At 50.3% G+C, this 19,992-nt stretch overlaps 1 protein-coding gene and 1 pseudogene across 1 annotated transcript; both read left to right on the forward strand.

Moving 5' to 3' along the window:
- The window catches only part of LOC129131840 (serine/threonine-protein kinase pim-1-like), a 155,752-nt pseudogene that overhangs the window by 89,785 nt on the left and 45,975 nt on the right, over nucleotides 1-19,992 (forward strand).
- On the forward strand, nucleotides 13,355-14,272 carry LOC129131981 (olfactory receptor 14J1-like). Its single transcript, XM_054650962.2, has one exon. The coding sequence runs from the start codon at nucleotides 13,355-13,357 to the stop codon at nucleotides 14,270-14,272; it is 918 nt and encodes a 305-aa protein (XP_054506937.2).

Here is a 19,992-nt window from a genome sequence, read left to right on the forward strand (position 1 = left end):
CTTCTTGTCCCGAATTAGGAACAGCTTTGAAAACAGGAAAAGCCACAGGCCCACCAGAGGCAGCAGAAGCCATCTCCATCCTTTTAGGTGGACCTATTTTCTCTAACAAATTCCAATCTCCCACTTCAGCTGCTTTCATTCTCACATGCTCCCAGAATTGCAAAGGGTGTCAAGGAGTCACGGCCACCTGGCAGGGAGGCAGAGTCCAAGAAACAGCAGGCCTGGATCTGCTCCGAGGGCTAACAGAAACAGATTCCTGCGTCTTTTTAGGTGTACTTAAAACCGGCAGTTCACCAACAGAACTATCACTAGAGAAAAAAGGACACAATGTTAAAAATTGCTTTTGTTCAACCAGTTCAGGAGGGAGGGGCAGGCCAGATGGCTCAGCTGGGGCTGGAGTGGAGGCAGAGGACTCGAAGGAGGGCAGAGGAGGGGCGGAGGGCTCAAGGGAAAGCTGGGGGTGGTGGGGAGCAACTGATCCACGGGAGGGTGAGAGGGGAGCAGGGGAGCAAACGGCCCAGGGAGAGACAGAAGGGCCAAGGACCCAGCCTGTTTTTCACTTGGCTTCTTCTGGAACTTCATTTTGGCTAATTGCTGTGCAGGCGCAAGATACTTTGGTTTGGTACTCAGTTCAACCAACTGCTGAGCAGTTTAACACAGGTTTAACATACACTCAACAGTCTGTTGGAGATGAGTACCAAGGAGCAGTCTCAGCCTGCCGTTTGATTCTCACGATAGCAAACCCTGGGGGAACCTCCCCAGCAACTGCAGCAGGCTCTTCAGGGGGAGATACATGGACAGGCTCAGCCTCAACCTCCTCCCGTTCCTCTACTTCAGTTTCTTGCTCTAATTCCTCTTCTTCCAATTCCTCCCCTCTATCTTGTTCTGCTTTCTGTTCCTTTGTTATAAATGATCAATCAAAAAGCCAAATTTATCAAAATGCGAAAAAGATTTTTTTTTTTTCCATGACCAAAATACGGTCCTCAAAAACCCCAGAGCCAAAGAGAAAGTGTCGAGCCCGGGGTCGGTGCTGGGTGAACCTGGATCTGACCTCTATCGCATCAGACCTTCCCCTTTTCACGAGCACCACTTCTTGCGGGGCTGTTTTATACAGTTTGTTATGCCTGAGGCAGAGGAGTCCCGATTTCTTTTGTAACTGCATATTCCAGACAGTTTCTTTCACTGTGCAGAGCTGGACAATCGCTGTTTCCTGGTCAATAGCCAGCGTTAATTGCGTCTGGGGAAGTCGTCTATTCAGATGTATTTTTCTGGCAACTTCTGCTATCACGATCGATTGTATCAGTTGGGCAATGATCGTCCTCGGGCGTCTTCCGATCACTCGGGATAGCAGCAATCATCGCGTTGGACACGTCTATTCATAAGTTAACTGGGTATTGTTCTCCTGCTGCCTTCAGGAACCTTGAGATTCCAAGTAGACGTCTGCCTCTGGGCTGCTGGTGGTCAGAGACTCGTTTGGATTTCACAGTCTTATAAAATACGTTCTCTCTATAAGCATGAATTATTTCATAACATATATTACACCTTCAACGCCTCATACAACAGTCTCCAGGTAGCAGCCAAATCAACAACTGTCTTATACCCCTTAGATATCTCTTCCCATAGTCTCTTCCCAACCTTTTTCCATGCCCGGACACTGAAGGCAGTGCCGGCATCAGCTTCAAAGTCCTGTGGTTTACACCATGTCAGTAAACTACCAAGAGCATAATCAGAAGCTTGAACATTTTTCCTTTTCAATGAAGCCTTCCATGTGGACAAAACAGCCTTTTCCTCATTTAATAAATTATTTCCCATTATTTTTCCCAATCACTTACCTCGAATCAGGCGTCTGAATTAGGTCCGGACCTGTGCAGCGTCCTTGCTGCCTTCACTCATTTTTAGGGTACCTTTCAACTTTTTCTCTTTTTTGTCTTTCCTTTTTTACAGTCCTGTTGCAATCATGGCAGGGCCACCAGATGTCGATATAGAGCACGACACAGCACAAAGTACCACGACTCCATCAGAAGGGTGCAAGAGAGATTTATTATAGCAACATGTTGCTGTTATACTCTCTCAAGATATTTACATTTACTTAACAGACACATTCACTGCCCATTGGTCATAAGAAAGAAACAAAGTTCTCAGTAGGTGACCAAGGAGCCATGTCACTCTGAGAGCCAACTAAAGTCCCTATCTTCTAACTCTCTCTCTTTCTCCATGGTGTCATGGTGATAGCCTTGGTACCTTCCTCCAGAGAGATACGGGGCTTTCCTGATCTTCAGGAAGCCTTCGCTGGCTCACAAGAACAGCACAAACATATGTTTCCTACAATGAGAAAGATGAAGGAGGAGGTGAGTGTGGAGAGCTTTTTGGATAATTGGCTAGCTGAGAAAGGCGACTTCGATGTGATACCGTTGGATAAGGATAGGGGAAACAAGCTGGGGATTAAGTAACCAGTGTCCAATCACTGACAGAGGTCATGGTGACCTTTGCTGCAACATGAAGATGGGGGAGAAAATCTTTTGCCAGAAAATGATGATAGCCTAGGTAGAATAGCTATAAGAATGTAAACATAGAAACAAAATAATCATTAGAGCATAGAAGTAGGTGTGGTTGATTCATGTGTGTTTTAACCAATAACGAGCTCAGGTTTGCAATATGTATAAGCTTCATTAACACCAATATAAATATGTGTGAGCTATCAATAAACTTTGAGATTTGTTGTTCACGCATATTGTGTGCTGCAATTCTTCCACCGTTCACGACAAATGGTGAACCCGAGACGTGTTCGCCGGTAGCCACGGTCGATTGGTGTAAGGAGTTCGGGTCCTACCGCAGCCGAGGACGGCGAAAGCACTGCTGAGAAAGGGAAAGTGCCGCACCCCTGCATGAACTCATCGGAGAGCCCGGCCGATACGTGCTGCCGAGACCTTGAAGGGCTGCAAGAAGCGCGCTGTTATCTTTAACATGGATAAAGAAAGGCAAGCAGCATATGATTTATTTACTGACTTTTTACAAAAGCGTCAGGTTAAGGGTATAGATTTGCAGAAAGAGCTTCTTGGGTTGTTAGCTTATGGGTATGAACAGGGACTTTTTCAAAATCCTCACACAGTACATGAGTTAACAGAGTGGCATAAATTTGGGGATAAGTTGTGGCAGGCAGTCATAGATGATGATAAAACTGCAAAAAAGTTGGGAAAGTTGTGGTGAGTCGTGCATGATGAATTGTTGAAATATCAGGCAGAGGAAAAGGCTGCTCAACAAGCCAGTGCAGCCCATGAAAAGAACAAGAGTTATGGGGACTGGTTTAGTTCCCCGTTTCCCCCTGTTACGTCCACAGTCAATCTGCCGCCGGCATCGGCTTCTGCTTTAAACAGCAGCTCCCCGCCAGCATCGGCGCCTGCTTCAAGCAGCAGCTTCCCCCCCGCGTGTACTCCAACAATGCCATCCACACCGCCTGCCCGTGTCAAACCCTACACCTCCTCCTCCTAGTAATGTGCCAATCCCTGGGTCAGAAAATGACCTAGCGGGGGCCATTGCACAGCAGTGAAGGAAGGCATGGGCGGCGGTAGCAAAAGATATCATGGATACAGGGGATGACGAAGCTATAGCAGCTGCTATGGAAATTGCCTGTCCAGTGGTTTATTCTCCCCTGGTGGGGGGAGGATTTCAGGCTACAATAACTGCTTTGGATTGGAAATTGTTGTCACAGTTACGATCCACGGTTAGTCAATTTGGGGTAACCGGTGAGCCCACAAAACAAATGCTTGATTATATCTGGGGGACTCAGGTTTTGCTGCTGGCTGATTGCAGGGGATTAGTGAAGCTTATCTTCACTCAGCATCAGCAGCTTTTGTTCAACCCCATTGGCAGGCGATCTGACAGGAATGCGTGGCAATAGTACGGCAACCAGGTGACCCGTTACATGGGGTAACCCTGGAGGAATTAATGGGGCTCGGGCCTTTTCTTCGGACGGAAGCACAAGCATTAATTGGTCCTAAAAAATGTAGGGAGGCAATGCGTTTGGTATGTTTAGCTATCGATAGAATTAAGGATCCAGGAGGAATTCCTTCTTACATGGGGATGAAGCAAGGTAAAGATGAGTCATTTGGAGCTTTTATAGATAGGGTAGCCAACGCTATTGAACGGGCAGGAGTCCCTGAATTCATGAAAGGGACCTTGCTAAAGCAGTGCGCCCTCCAAAACAGCAATCAGCCTACCAAGAATGTGTTAAATACCCTGGGAGCTAATTGGTCTATAGAGGAAGCTTTAGAACGATTAGCGAATGTTCCCATGGGATCACAAGCAATGTTAGTAAATGCTATTAAAGAGATAGGAGTCGGGTTACAGAAACAGGCAGAATCATCACAGAACCAGATGTTAGCCGCCCTCGCCCCACTGCAGGCAGCAGCAATAAATACTCCACGAGCTCCATCTACTGGCCGATTCAAATGCTACCGGTGTGGAGGTATGGGGCACACGCGACGGGCTTGTCCCGCAATCAGTGTTTGGTGTCATAATTGCCACCTGGATACCCACAACACCGGAGCCTGCAGACGCCACTCGGGAAATGGGAGAGCCAGCGCGCCCACCAGCCGCCGCGCCTAGACACAAGTAGCTGCTGTCAACACCTCAGCCCAGCTTCCCTTCAACCAGCCACCGCCGGGAGCCTCGGATTGGATGTGGCAGCCTCAGCAACAATAACTTTGATGACCACTCACCCAGAAAAGGTTCCAACTGGAATAAAGGGACCACTCATTATTGATGGATTACCTATGGGAGCCTTGCTTTTAGGTCGTTCCTCGGCTACCATGATGGGATTATTTGTTTTATCTGGAATAATAGATGCTGACTATACAGGGGAGATTTCTGTTATGGTGCATACTCTTTTTCCACCTATGCGAATCGAAAAAGGACAAAGAATAGCTCAATTGATTCCTTTGGAACAGTTGGCTAAAACTTTACCCCCTCGTCAAGCACAGTCGAGAGGAGAGCATGGATTTGGTTCCACTGGAGGGTTTACTCTTTTAACAATGAATCTGAATGAACGACCAAAGCGCACTTTAATATTGGATTATCAGGGTGAAAAGCAAACCTTGGTAGGATTATTAGATACTGGCGCAGACTCCAGCATTGTGAGTCCGGATTTTTGGCCCCACAACTGGCCATTGCAGTCAACCACAGTGCCAGTACCCGGAGTTGGAGGCCTGACACTTGCAAGAAACACACCCATGCTATCTGTGACTATTGATGGCAAAACTGTGCGGAGTGTTTTATCAGTTGTACCTTTGCCTCCTACTGTGCAGTGCCTTATTGGTCGGGACATTTTGGCTCAGTTGGGAGTAGTACTGACAAATGAACACGCTTTGGGCTAAGGGCCATTGCATGGACTTTCCCAATCCCATTAACCTGGACCACGGACGTTCTCGTATGGGTTAGGCAGTGGCCTTTAAAAAGGGAGAGTCTCGAACAGGCTCACATACTGGTATATGAACAATATAAACAAGGACATTTACAGTTGTCAACAAGCCCATAGAATACCCCTATCTTTGTTATTAAAAAGAAGTCGGGAAGGTATCTCTTAATACATGATTTGCGGGCTGTAAATGAACAAATGGAGCCCATGGGAGCCTTACAACCAGGATTACCTAATCCGGCTATGCTGCCAAGGGACTGGCCACTTTTGATTATTGATCTAAAGGACTGCTTTTTCACTATTGCTTTACACCCTCAAGACACTAGGAGATTTGCATTTACTCTGCCGGGCCTAAACAGGAAAGAGCCGGACAAAAGAGTCGAATGGGTTTCTCTTCCCCAGGGCATGCGCAACAGCGCCACCTTGTGTCAGCTGTATGTTGACAATGCTTTACAACCTTTGCGGCAGGCCTGGCCTGAAACAATCATCTATCATTATATGGATGATATTTTATTTGCGCAGCCAAAACCTTTTACAGGTCAACAAATTCAAACAATATATAATGCTTTGAAGCTTTATGGACTGACTGTAGCTTCTGAGAAAATTCAATTATCTGCACCTTGGAAATATCTGGGATGGATACTTACTGATCAAATTGTTACCCCTCAGAAATTGCAATTAAACATTAAATTACATACATTGCATGATGTTCAGAAATTGCTTGGTGACCTACACTGGCTGCACCCCATTGTCGGTATCCCTAATGAACTGTTGGATGAACTTCGACCTTTGCTAAAGGGAACTGATCCGGCACAGCCTGTTTGTATAACCCCTGAACAGGTTGAGACACTGCAACACATATAGGACTGTGTCACACAAGGCAGTGTTTGGAGATGTGATCTTGACCTTCCCATACAGCTGACAGTTTGGTGTGGAACTAAATTTTTACTGAGTGCACTTACTCAGCATAACAGAAAAACAGGGGAGATATGGGCCTTGGAATGGATATCTCCTCCACTTCAACAACATAAAACCCTTCTTCAAAAAACTGAAATTTTAGCTGATTTGCTCAAAAAAGGTCGTGAACGGGCGTTACAGATTACGGGAAAGGAACCTGATCAGATACAGATACCAATGAAGAAGGATACATTAACCTGGTACCTAACAAACAGCATGAAATTACAATTTCATGGGGAGCTGGTAGTGTGACTGCCACTGATGATATTCCCAATATACCGTTAAATTGGATAGGACAGTGGGGTTGGATTCAATGCCCAAAAAGATCACAGAAGCCCCTGTTGGATGCTATAACAGTTTATATGGATGCAGGAAGGAAATCCAAAACTGCTGCAGTAACCTGGCAGGAAGAGGGACAATGTCACCATCAAATACTCCAGGCTTCCGAGTTGGATACCTTACAAACGATGGAGCTATTGGCTGTTGTATGGGCCATGATGCATTTCTTTGGGCTTCTCAACATTGTGACAGATTCTTTGTATGTTGCAGGAGTGTGTGAGCGAATAGAGGATGCCTCTATAAAAGAGGTTCAAAACAGGAGGTTGCATGAGCTGTTCATACAGTTGCAGAGAGCAATTAAGCTAAGAAAGCATTCTTTTTCTGTTATCCATATCAGAAGTCACAAGTTGGGATGTTGGCTTGCTAAACAAACAAATGCAACTTCTTTGGCAATTTCTAGTCTTTTGCTTGATGTTGATTCTATTCGTCATGCTACACTTCAGAATAGAGCTGCAATTGATTTTCTCTTACTTGCACAAGGCCATGGTTGTGAAGAATTTGAGGGCATGTGTTGCATGAATCTTTCTGATCATGCACAGTCTGTTCACTCACAGCTCTCTGAGTTGAGGAGGTTAACTGGGAACTTACAGGTAGAATCAGGCCTTGGTATTGATGGATGGCTCAAATCCTTAAGCTTAGGATCATGGTTATGCTCTATTGTTAAGGTTGGCATTACAGTAGCCATTGTAGCTTTGTTGTTAGTATTAATTTTGTATATGCTTACAGAACATGGTGCAAAAGATGATATCTGCCACATTCAATCAGACCATCAGCTTGTTCAACAGAAAAACAGGGGAAATGTGGAGAGATTTGTGGATAATTGGCTAGCTGAGAAAGGCCACTTTGATATGATACCATTGGATAAGTTTCAAGGAGACAAGCTGGGGATTAAGTAGTCAGTGTCCAATCACTGACAAGGGTCATGGTGACCTTGCTGCAACATAAAGATGGGGGAGAGAATCTTTTGCCAGAAAAATGAAGATCGCCTTGGTAGAATTGCCACAGGAATGTAGATGTAGAAACAAAATAATTATTAAGGTATAGAAGTAGGTGTGGTTGATTCATGTGTGTTTAACCAATAATGAGCTCAGCTTTGTAATATGTATAAGCTTCATTAACACCAATATAAAATATAAATATGTGTGAGCTATCAATAAACTTTGGGATTTGCTGTTCACTCATATTGAGTGCTGCTCTTCCTCCACTGACCCGACAGCCAGCAGCTCATGTCCTCAGCAGCAGACAAAGAACTCAATGCTACAAGTTACTTTAAAAGTTTTTTTACCAATCCCACAAAGCAAAAGCATATTGACGGTAGTTCTATCCAACCACTATAAGCACAGGTACCTTTGGTTAAAATAATGCTTGCTTATTTTGAATACAATACCTGCTTGTAAGCCTTAAAACACAATGCACAGAGCTCATGCTTAGAACTTCTTAACATCTTGCTAGATATACTTTTCTGTAGCTTAGGAGTTATTCTACCAGGCGTTAATACAAAAACCAATGTTCTATTTGTCCTTAATTTCTACTTCTAATATAACTTTTCTGCTGACAAATATTATGGCTACCGCTTAGCTCTAATCACAGTTCTGCTGTCTCTGAGGTCTGCCTTTTGCAGCTTTCTCAAAACCCTCTGATTTTAAGGATTCCAAAATTCACTGTCACAAAAGCACTCTGGGTAGCGCTGATCGAAAAAGGCAATTGCAGTTTTATAGATAAATTTCAATTGGCAAGCAGAAGAGGGGCAAGAGCATCCATGATCTCCAATTCCCAAAGGCAAAGGCAACAGCAGCCTCCTGCTGTCAGCTCAGGGTGAGTAAAACAGTGCTGAAAACAGCGCTGGAACCCGATCCTTTCTTTCTCTGAGGGCTGGCTCAGGGCAGCACAGGCGGGCCCTGAGGAGTCAGGGCTGTGTGTGGGTGATTGCTGCTCTAGTCCAGAACTGAGCTGAAAAAGCCCTTGGGAGCCGAGGCAGGAGCAGGTGGGAAGGGGCCGGCGCTGCTGCTGCTCCTGGCCGGGAGCCCCGGCTGGGCCGGGCCGGCGCCCCCTGCGCTGCGGCTGCTGCTGCTGCCAGAGCCGGGCGGGACTCAGGGACAAGGAACGGACACGGGGGGACAGCAAAGGCCTGGCGGCTGCAGGGATGGTGGCGCTGGGGCCAGCGCCAGCACAGAGCTTCAACCCGCAGTTAACCCCGAGGGAAACGCTGGGGAAAGGCTCCATGTCAGCCTTTCTGCACTCGTGGCTGTGAAGGGACCGAAATAAAAGGAGAACAAGCAGGGCCTGACCCCTTCTCCTCTGGGAGGAGCCCCAGGCCTGGGGCTGTGAGTGGCCATGAGGGGCTGTGAAGGGCTGAGAGGGGCCTTGAGAGGCTGAGAGGGGCTGTGAGGGGCAGTGAGGGGCCATGAGGGGCTGTGAACTGTGATGTATTGTGAGGGGTCATGAGAGGCCATGAGGGGCTCTGAGGGGCCATGAAGGGCTGTTGGGGACCTTGAGGGGTCACAAGAGACCATGAGGGGCTGTTGGGGACCTTGAGGGGTAAACGGTCTCTGAGAGGCTGTGGAAGGCCAGGCGTCTTATGGAACAAAGGATTCATTATGACACACTGGAGACAAGGAGACTGTTGTTTGCATATGGAACCCTATGGAACCAAAAGTCCATTGTGACATTCTGGGACCTCATGGAACCATGGAGACCATTAGGACACTTCAGGACCCACTGGAACCAAGGGGCCATTGTGACACTGCAAGGCCTCGTTTAACCAAGGGCTCATTGTAGCACAGCAGGGCCTCATGGAATCAAGGGGATCGTAGTGGGGCTCCATGAGACCACGGGGACATTTTAACTCTGTGGAACCAAGGAGACCATTGTGACACTACAGGGCTGCATGGAACTAAGAACTGATGTGACAGTGAGGGGCCCAGTGGGATCAAGAGGCCATTCCGTACTTCAGGGCCTCATGGAACCAAGGAGCCCTTGTGACACTGCAGGGCCTCATGGAATCCTGGAGACCATTATGGCACTTTGAGGCCTTGTTGAATCAAGGGGCTCTGCAGGGCCTTGTGGAACCAAGGAGCTCTTTGTGACACTACAGGGACTTGAGAAAGCAATGAGAACATTCTGGCACCCTGAGTCCCCATGGCACCAAGGGGCCAGTGTGAAACTATAGGTCCTCATGAAAGCAAGGGGCCAGTGTGACACAGCCAGGCCTTGTGGAACCAAGGCTCCATTGTGATCCTGGGGAGCCCAATAGAACCAAGGGGCCATTGTGCCATTGTGCATTTCCATGGAACCAAGGAAACCACTTTGACACTGCAAGACATCATGGAAGCAAGGGGCCATTGTGCCGCTGCAGAGCCAAGGAGACCATTGTGGTATTGCTGGGCCTTATGGAAACAAAGATCTCTTGTCATACTACGGGTCCTCATGGAACCAAGAGAACATTGTGATGCTGCAGGGCCCCAGGGATCCAAGAACATGGAACAGTTCTGGTTGGCTTGGCCTGACTGGTCCAGCTGACCTTGGCATGTTGAGGGTTGCTTCTCATCTAGCCCTGGAGTTGTGTGCTTTTCTTCCTGTGGGTAAGAACTCTCTTTTTTCCTCCAGGGGTTCATGGCTGAAACTGGGATTCTACCTCCATATTTGATTAAATCTACAGATTATCCCATATGATACCTGCCAGAACAGAAAGCTCTGGATGGCCTTGGCATGTTAGGGGCCACCTCTCATCTGTCTTCAAAACAATGTGGGAGGGAGGGTGGGTGTGCTTTTCTTTTCATGGAAAAGAACATCTTTCAATGCAGGTGTCAATAACCAAAACTGGGAATCCGCCTCCAAAATTCCTTATATCCAAGGACAGCTCCCAGACAAACACTGCCAAGACCAACAGGTCTGGCTGGCCTTGGCCTCCTTGGGGCTGCCTCTAATCAGCCTTTGCAATACTGGGGCTCTGCCCTTTCCTTCCTGTGGAGAAGAACTGTCATTCTGGTCCAAGCACTCATGGCTGAAATGGAATTCCACTTCCGAAACTCCACAAATATCCAAGGGTTGCTTTCAGACAAAAGCTGCAAGGACAGACAGGTCTGGCTTGCCTTGGCCTCTGGTGACTGCCTCTGCTCTGCCTTCAAAACCCTGGGGCTCTGTGGTTTCCTTCCTGCAGAAAAGAACCGTCCTTCTGGTCCAGGCACCCATGGCCTCAAGCACATGAGCATGGTACAGGGACAGAAGAGCTCAGTGCTCAGTGGGGTGGAAACTGAGGACAGCAGAGGAGAGGCCTGGGAGGGACTGAAGGGTGCTTTCAGAGATGGTGGATGTGTTTAATGTAGTAGAGAACAGCCAGAGAGAACCAAAAAAATCGATGCCAAGGGCAGCTGGGGAGGTCCAGACTGGACACAAGGGGACAGGAATTTCTCTCCCAGGGCAGCGCTGTGGTGCAACACATCCCCCAGAAGGAGTCTGGGCCAGCCCCAGGCTCTGTGTGGGCAGGCAGAGGCAATCAGGAGGCAGAGCTGCCAGCAAAGGAAGGGCCCAGCCAGGTGGGGCAGCCGGGGGATGCCAACAGCCTGCAGGCACAGAGGCGCAGGGCAGGGACAGCGTAGGACAGCCTGGGCTGCACAGGGCACAGGCATGGGCAGCAGCTGCAAGACAGCCCTGCCAGAGCCAACTGGGGCAGCACTTTGGCCATGGCTGCAGGGCCTGGGCCTGAGGCAGGAGCAGGAGACAAGTGACCCTTGCAGGCCTGGGGCCTCATGGCCTCCTTTTCCCTGCTATCCCGCACACTGCCCAGCGTCACAATAAACATAGACTTTCTAACTTTAAACTGTTAGAGAGTCTTTGTCTGACACAGTTGGTTATCAGTACTAGATCAATATCCATATATTTTTATTAAATCACATCACTGCCTCCAGTGTTCTGCTCTAACTGGAACCTGGGGACACTTTCTCAGTCCTGTCCCTCAGTGGGAACCATTAAAACTTCAGAAAATTTGGAGTCTAAATTTAACTTTGAGTTCTTGAGAAGTTTTTGAAGATACTCTCAGGGACTGAGTCTGATGTAAACAACACCAAATCCCCGAGAGGCTCATTAAAGTCCTTGTGCTGTGTCTGTGCTGCTGAGCTTTAAAGGAACAGCTCTTCCCAGGGCCAGCTCCTCTCCCAGCCCAGCAGGGCTGAGGGCTCTGCCTGCAGGCACTGAGGGGACAGGAGCCAGGCAGAGACAGGCTGAAGGCAATCAGGATTGGGAAGACATTGAGCTGAGACTTCACTTGGGGAAAGATCTTCACAGCCCTGTGCATGGTGAGTGTGTGGGTGCAGGGCAATGTCCCCTGTGCTCCTGGAGGGATCTCCTGAAGCCAGCACACCCCAGAGCCTGGGGGATGTGTCAGGAGGACTCTTCCAGTTTCTCTGTGGCACAGGAGGAGCAGGAGGAGGAGCAGGAGGAGGAGCAGGAGGAGGAGGAGGATGTGGTGCAGAGCGGGGCTGCCCTGGGCACCGTCAGAGGGACAGGGCAGGACGGCTCCTGCTGCCAGGGATGGCTGCAGGGGCTGAAGCTGGGGCTGCAGCCAGGGCTGCCCAGGGCTGTCCTGCAGAGCAGCTCCTGCAGCCCTCAGGGCTCTTGGCCAGCCCAGGGCATGTGCCACCTGCCAGGGGCAGCTCTCAGCCTGCCTGGCAGCTCCCCATGGACGCTGCAGGGGAGAAGTTCCAGGTGCAAGGAGCCACCCCCATCAGGGCAGATTCCTCCTGCTCTGGAGATGGTGCTGCATGGCCAGGGCTGCTCTCAGCTTTCTCCTAAAGGGAAGGGAAAGGGGCTGTCAGCTTTGGCTGTGTCCCTGAGCCTCCTTCACTGTCACCCTGGGCATCAGCAGATGGGCCACAGATCTCCCTCAGAAAGTGCCTCCTCAGCCTCCTCTCCCTACACACAGCAGCAGCAGCACCTTGGCTTGCAGCATCTCTGCTTGTCTGGCCTACCCTTAAGGCCCTGCTGCCAGGGAGATGCCCCTGGGCAGTGCCCTGTGCTGGGAGGGGTCTGCAGGGCAGAGCTGAGCCCCCAGGGCTGGGCTGGGCTCTGGCAGCACTGGCAGGGACCAAGGCTTGGATAGAGGGAAAGAGCTCCCAGTAGGCACAACTCCAGGCAGCAGAGAGCCAGAGCAACACTTTGCATCCCTCCGTATTCAGCTGCAAAGGGAAAGAGAGAAGGGTTTGGAGAATATTTGTTTTAAACTGGAGAATTCACAAAGTCCTCTTTATTTTTCAAGAAAGTTTTAAGGGAGATCATGCTTAAATAGAGAGAGGGAAAATGAACAAAGGGAATCTATGTGGTTCCAGCAAGTCTGACTGCACTGGGGCACTGGGAGCTCCGTTTTCCCTCTGAGCTCCGCAGTGTTCAGCCTGAGAGCAATGCTGAAGATGAGGCAGAAACTCAGCTGCCCAAAGCCAAACTCAAATAAAGTTAAGGAAAATTCTCTCCCAGGAAGAGAAGTAATTTTGAGGGGATTCCAAATAAAACACATAGGATTGACTCAAAAAATTGGTGCAGTTATTCAAGTCTTCATTCCACAGTCCATGATTCCCAGAGTGAATCTGGCACTGCCATTTCCTTCCTTGACAGGTGTTAATCCTCTATAAGTAACCATACATGAGGCTGCAAATGTCCAACAGCAGCTCCATCAGGCACTTCCTCCTGCTGGCATTGGCAGACACGCGGCAGCTGCAGCTCCTGCACTTCTGCCTCTTGCTGGGCATCTCCCTGGCTGCCCTCCTGGGCAACGGCCTCATCATCAGCGCCGTAGCCTGCGGCCACCACCTGCACACGCCCATGTTCTTCTTCCTGCTCAACCTGGCCCTCAGCGACCTGGGCTCCATCTGCACCACTGTCCCCAAAGCCATGCACAATTCCCTCTGGGACACCAGCACCATCTCCTACTCAGCATGTGCTGCACAGGTGTTTTTCTTTATGTTCTTCATCTCAGCAGAGGTTTCCCTCCTGACCATCATGTGCTACGACCGCTACGTGTCCATCTGCAAACCCCTGCACTACGGGACCCTCCTGGGCAGCAGAGCTTGTGCCCACATGGCAGCAGCTGCCTGGGCCAGTGCCTTTCTCAATGCTCTGCTGCACACGGCCAATACATTTTCCCTGCCCCTTTGCCATGGCAATGTCCTGGGCCAGTTCTTCTGTGAAATCCCACAGATCCTCAAGCTCTCCTGCTCACACTCCAAACACAGGGAACTTGGGCTCATTGTGGTTGGTGCATCCTTAGGTTTAGGTTGTTTTGTGTTCATGGTTTTCTCCTATGTGCAGATCTTCAGGGCTGTGCTGAGGATCCCCTCTGAGCAGGGACAGCACAAAGCCTTTTCCACCTGCCTCCCTCACCTGGCCGTGGTCTCTTTGTTTATCAGCACTGCAGCATTTGCCTACCTGAAGCCCTTGTCCATCTCCTTCCCATCCCTAGATCTGGGAGTGTCAATTCTGTACACGGTGGTGCCTCCAGCCCTGAACCCCCTCATCTACAGCCTGAGGAACCAGGAGCTCAAGGCTGCCCTGAGGAGAATGATGACTGGATGACTTCTGAAGCAACCAATTGCCTGTTTCCTTCTGCATAGTTTTCGGAATGGAACTCATGACAGGCCCAACAGGTCTGCCCAGGTCTTTGGTCGTGTTCAATGGGGTTTTCTGTTATAAAATTATCCTCAATAAATTTTTTTAATCACCCCTATCAAATTCACTGTCTGCCTCTTGAATTTCGCCCAGAAGCTCTGTAAACCAGGGATTTTGCTATCGCTGCATTTGAAAAAAATAAACTACCTTGCAGTGCCTGTTTTATCTGGGATCCCAATTCTGAGCCCAGCATGAAGTTAGAGGGGAGAAGGGGAAAGAGTCCCAGCAGAGCAGCACGGCCAGGGAGCAGCAGGGATTGGTCCTTTCAGAGCTGCTCTGCCCAGCTCCACCCTGTCCTTGCCAGCCCTGCTGTGGCTGTAAGGCCGGAGTGCTCTGGCAGCTTGGTCCCTGTCCTGCTGCGTGTCCCTGCTGTGGCCACAGGCAGGGCCAGGCCATGGGCACTGCTGGGACACAGCTGGGCTCCAGCACAGCAGCTCCATCAGCAAAGGGCATCTCCTGAGGGCAGGGCAGGGAGGCTTTGCTCTCCTCCAGAGCTGCTGTCAGCAATGTGCTCCAGGAATGCCCTGGCCCAGCAAAGCCCAGTGCCTGGGGCAGGGGGGAGTGTGCAGGGGGGGCTCACAGCAGTGTCCTGACCCAGCCAGAGCTCCTGGCATGGACCTGAGGCAGCAGCAGAGCAGGACCTGGGCTGTGTCTTTGTTCTGAGACAGCCTGGGAAGGTGGCCCAGGGCAATTGTCCCACAGCAGCCCCTGCAGCCACCATTGCCAGCACTGGCCTCTCCCCACCTGCAGGAGGGTGTTTGTCCCTGCACAGAGGGACACCAAGGGAGCAGGCCAGCAGGCCATGTTTGCTCTGTGCTGAGGAGATCTCAGCAGTGCATGGTGTGTGTGTGGGGAAATGAACCCCAGTGAGCACAAACACCATCAGCAGCACCCGGGGGTGGCACAATTCCAGCGGCACAAACAGTGCCTTGAGGCCACTTCACTCTGAGAGTAACATCCTCTGGGAAAACACCTGAATTCTTTGCTGGGTTGTGGTTAGGACTGCAGGGAGAGAAATATCCCAGGCAAGGAGGCTCCAGGAAAAATGCTCAGGGCAGCCATGGACTGCACAGAGAGACATTGGATAGAGTGAGGGTCTGTGGGGAGAAATCACAGCTGCCTCCCTTCTGAACCACCCCGAGGACCTGACAGGGCTGTGCTGTGTTCTGGGCACTGACCTGGAAGTGAGGGATGTGGAAAAGGCCTTTGGTGTGAGGGCTGTTGAGAAGGCTGGGCAGTGTCACTGTGGGACCTCTCTCAAACCCCTTGGAAAGGCCAGAGCCATCCCAGAGGGTCCTGGGCACTTGGGAAGGGCAGACAGGGAACCAGTCTGCAAACAGGGCAGGGAGGGGGACTGGGAGAGTCACAGCCTGGTCAGGCTCAGCAGGGAAGGGGATGTGGCAAATCCTCCTGCAGCCATTCCAGGCACTGGCAGGACAGGGCAGGCACTGCAGAACCCAAGTGGGAGGGAAAAGAAGGGGATGTTGTGTGCCCAGACTTCAGCCAGGCCTGGGACAGCGTCTGCTGTGGTCTCCTCAGAGCCAGACTGGAGAGAGCTGGGCTGAAGGAGTGGAACATGGGCTGGGTGGGAATTTGGCTGAACAGTGAGGGTCAAATGTTATCCATGGTACAGAGTCCTCTTGGCAGCCATGCCCTGGTGACATCCCTCAGTGACCAGCCCTTGACCACCACTGTGGAATATTTCTATTGTCTCTAAAACAGCATGAAATGTTCTTTCAATTCCTTTGTGGATGCTGCCAAATTGCAGGGAGTCTGTGACCAAACTCACCTAGTCAGTGGTGACTGCAATACATAATTGGGCAAGATGACAGAGTTGGGTAAATTTGTCTTGCTGTCAGGTGCCAAGCAAGCCACAAGAAAGGCCAGAAAAAACTCATGCATCAGAAGAAAGGCAGTTCAATAGGGAAAAACCCAAATCCAATGAAAAAAAACTCCAAACTCCACCAAAAAAAAGGCACAGCAAGACCCACTAACAGAAGAAAAGCAAATCCTTAGGAAATCTCCTATCAGCAGAAAATGTTTGACCACCTTTTGGCAGGAGAATATTCTGTATGTTTTGGTGCTGTTTTGAAAGAAAAATGTCTTAAAAATAAATTATTCCCTACCCCCCTTGTCCCTCTGCTTCTCTCAGGTGATTGCTGATCATGGTGTGACATGGAATGGAACATCCCTTGGGTCAGTCCAGCCCAGCTGTCCCATCCCTGTTCCCCAGGAACACTTGCCCACCCCAGGCCCATAGGTTGGGGGGGTTGCAGACGCCTCATGTGGGGCGAGCACTGAGACAAGGACAGGAGAACAGAACAACATTTACTCTTGTCAAGGACAGTAGAACAGAACAGCACAGCCTTGGAGAAACTGATTGAGGATGTGCCTCTGGCAAACAGAAGCCACACAAAATGCAAGCAGGATGCCAGCTCAGCTCTGCAAGGCTGACAAAACAGAAGTTATGCAGAACAATAATATTGCCCTTACTCAAAAGGAGGGGTCAAAGAACAGCCACCTAAAAAGGACACTGGATGTTGAAGACAGACCCCAAAGAACCATAAAAGGATTTGTGATAAGGGGTGCAACTATTTCAAATAAATTCAAAGACATGGGGATAGCTCATGGATACGTAATCAGTGTGTGTTATAAAAATTCTGTCCATTCAATGCTCAGTGCAGTCGAATGGAGGAAGGATGGCCCAAGTGATCACCATGCTGTAATAAAGTATACCTGCTTTCAAATACTCAAAACTGTTCAGAATTTTCAATCCAGCAGATTTCAGTATCAGTGGTGTCCTTGGCTCCATTATGCCCCACAGTTTCACAATGGCCCCTTGGTTCCATGAGGCCCTGCTGTAGAACAATGGACCCTTGGTTCCATTGGGTTCCGTACTGTCAAAATGGCCTCCTTGGTTCTGCGCTGCCTCAATGCTCTCCTTGGCTCCACGAGGCCTTGGTGTGTCACAACAGCCCCTTGGTTCCATCAACTGCCACAGTGTCACCCTGGTCTCGTGGATCTGCAGTGTCACAATGGACAATTGCTCACAAGCAGCCCCGCTGTGTCACCATGAATATTTGGTTCCATGGGGCCCCAGACTGTCATAACGGCCCCTTGGTTCCATGAGGTTCCACAGCATCACCATGGTCTCCTTGGATCTGCAGTATCTCCATGGACCCTTGGTTCCATGTGGCCCTGCTGTGTCACAATGGGTCCTTGGTTCCATGAAGCCCCACTGCATATCAACGGAATCTTGGTCCCATGAGGTTCTGTACTGTCACAATGGTCTCCTTGGTTCTGGACTGTAACAATGGACCCATGGTTCCAGAGGTTCCATGATGTCACAATGGTCTCCTTGGTTCCCCAAGGTTCCATGATGTCACAATGGTCTCCTTGGTTCCACAAGGCCTTGCTTTGTCACAATGGATCCATGGCTCCATGAGCTTCCATGGTGTCACCATGGTCTCCTCAGATCCACATTGTCACAATGGACAATTGGCTCCATGGGCCCTGCTGTGTCACAATAAACCCTCAGTGCCATGAGGTTCTGTGGTGTCACAATGGTCTGCCTGGTTCAACGAGGCCCTGGAGTGTCACAATGGCTGCTTGGTTCCGTGAGCTTCCATAGCATCAGCAATGGTCTCCTTGTTTCTGCAGTGCCATAATGGACTCTGGTTCCATGAGGTTCCTAAATGTCACTGGTCTCCTGGGTTCCATGTGGCCCTGCTGTGTCACCACGGCCCCTTGGTTCCATGAGTTTCTGTACTGTCAGCAAAGGTTCCTTTGTTCCAATGAGGCCCTGCTGTGTCCCAATGGACCCTGGGTTCCATGAAGTTCTTCAGTGTCACATTGGCCCCTTGGATCCATGAGGTCCCACAGTGTCACCATGGTGTCCATGGATCCACACTGCCATAATGGACCATTGCTGCAGCTGGAATAGCTGCTAATAAAGCCCAGGGTAGGGAAGCACAAAGGGCCTTTGCATGGTACCCACAGATGTTTGATTCAGCCGTGGAGGGAGATGTTCAGGATCACAAGGCAGGACTCCTGGGGGGAGTCCAGGTTCCTGTATCTCCAGAGGAAGGGGCTGATCAGTGCCATGGGGCAGTACCAAGATGGGGCCAATGGGGGAATAGGGAGGGAGTGGCTGAGGGACACAGAAAAAGGGGAAGGAGCCAATGGGGTCGAAAAGCTTTTGAGGGAAGCTTCTGGTGTCTCACTAACCCACGGAAGCCTCTCAGGATCTCCACAGCTGCAGAGTGTCACAATGGCCCCTTGGTTCTTTTGGGGTCCTCAGGATCCCAGTGGCCCCTTGGCTGCATGAGGCCCAGCTTTGTCACACTGGCCCCTTGCTTCCACTGGGCCCCACACGATCACAATTCTCCCCCCTTTGTTCTATGAGGCCCCACAATATCACAATGGACCTTTGGTTCCATGAGTTCCACACTGTTCCATGAATCCTTGGTTCCATGGGGCCCTGTAGTGTCACAATGGTCCCTTGGATCCATGGTGCCACACAGGGCCACAATGGCCCTTTGGCCCAACAGGGCCTCATAGTGTCACAATGGACTCCTTGGTTCCACAGAGACACAAAGTGCCACAGGGGCCCTTTGGTTTCACCAGGCCTCAAAGTGTAAAAATGACCTCCATGGTTCTATGAGGACCTCCTGTGTCACAATGGACTTTTGGTTCCATGATGCCCCATAGTGTCACAGTGATCTCCTTGGTTCTGCACTTTAAGAATGCCCCCTTGGTCCCATGGAGCCCCACAGTGTCACTACTGTGTCCTTGGTTCCATGAGGCCTTGCTGTGTCACAATGGCCTCCTTGGTTCCATGATGTACTGTAGCAGTGCAATGGTCTCCTTGGTTCCACAGTGTCAGAATGGCCCCTTTGTCCCATGGAGCCCCACAGTGTCACTGTGGTCCCCTTGATTCCACGAGGCCCTGCAGTGTCACAATGGCCCCTCGGTTCCAATGGGTTCTGAAGGGCCATAATGGTCTCCATGGTTCCATGAGGCCCTGCAATCTCCCAATGGACCCTTGGTTCCAAGGGCCCCGCAGTGTCACAAGGCTGCCTTAGTTCCATGAGGCTCTGCAGTGTCATGGTGGCCCTTTGGCTCCATGAGGCAAAGCAGAATCAGAATGGCCCCTTGGTTCCATGGAGCACCACGGTGTCACCATGGTCCCATTGGTTCCACAGGGCCCCTCAGTGTAACAATGGACCTTTGGTTCCATGAGGTTCCTCAGTGTCTCAGTGGCCCCTTGGCTCCGTGTGGCCCCGCTGTGTCACAGTGCCAGGTGGTTCCATGAGGCCCCACAGTGTCCAAATGGTCTCCTTGGTTCTGGGAAGCCCCACAGAGCCACAAGGGACCCTTGGTTCCAGGAGGCCTTGCTGTGTCACAATGGACTTTTTGGTTCCAGGAGCTTTCACACTGTCAACAATGGTCTGAGCACTGCAGTGGCACCATGGATCCTTTGTTCCTTGAGGTTCCAGAGCAGAACATGATCCCCTTGATTCCAGAAGGTTCTGCAGTGTCCCAATGGACCATTGGTTCCATGCAGCCCCACACTGTCACAATGACTCCATGGCTCCAGGAGCTTCCACACGGTCAGCACTACTCTC

The sequence above is a fragment of the Agelaius phoeniceus genome, chromosome 33 (genome assembly GCF_051311805.1).
Source record: "Agelaius phoeniceus isolate bAgePho1 chromosome 33, bAgePho1.hap1, whole genome shotgun sequence".
Classification (NCBI taxonomy): Eukaryota; Metazoa; Chordata; class Aves; order Passeriformes; family Icteridae; genus Agelaius; species Agelaius phoeniceus.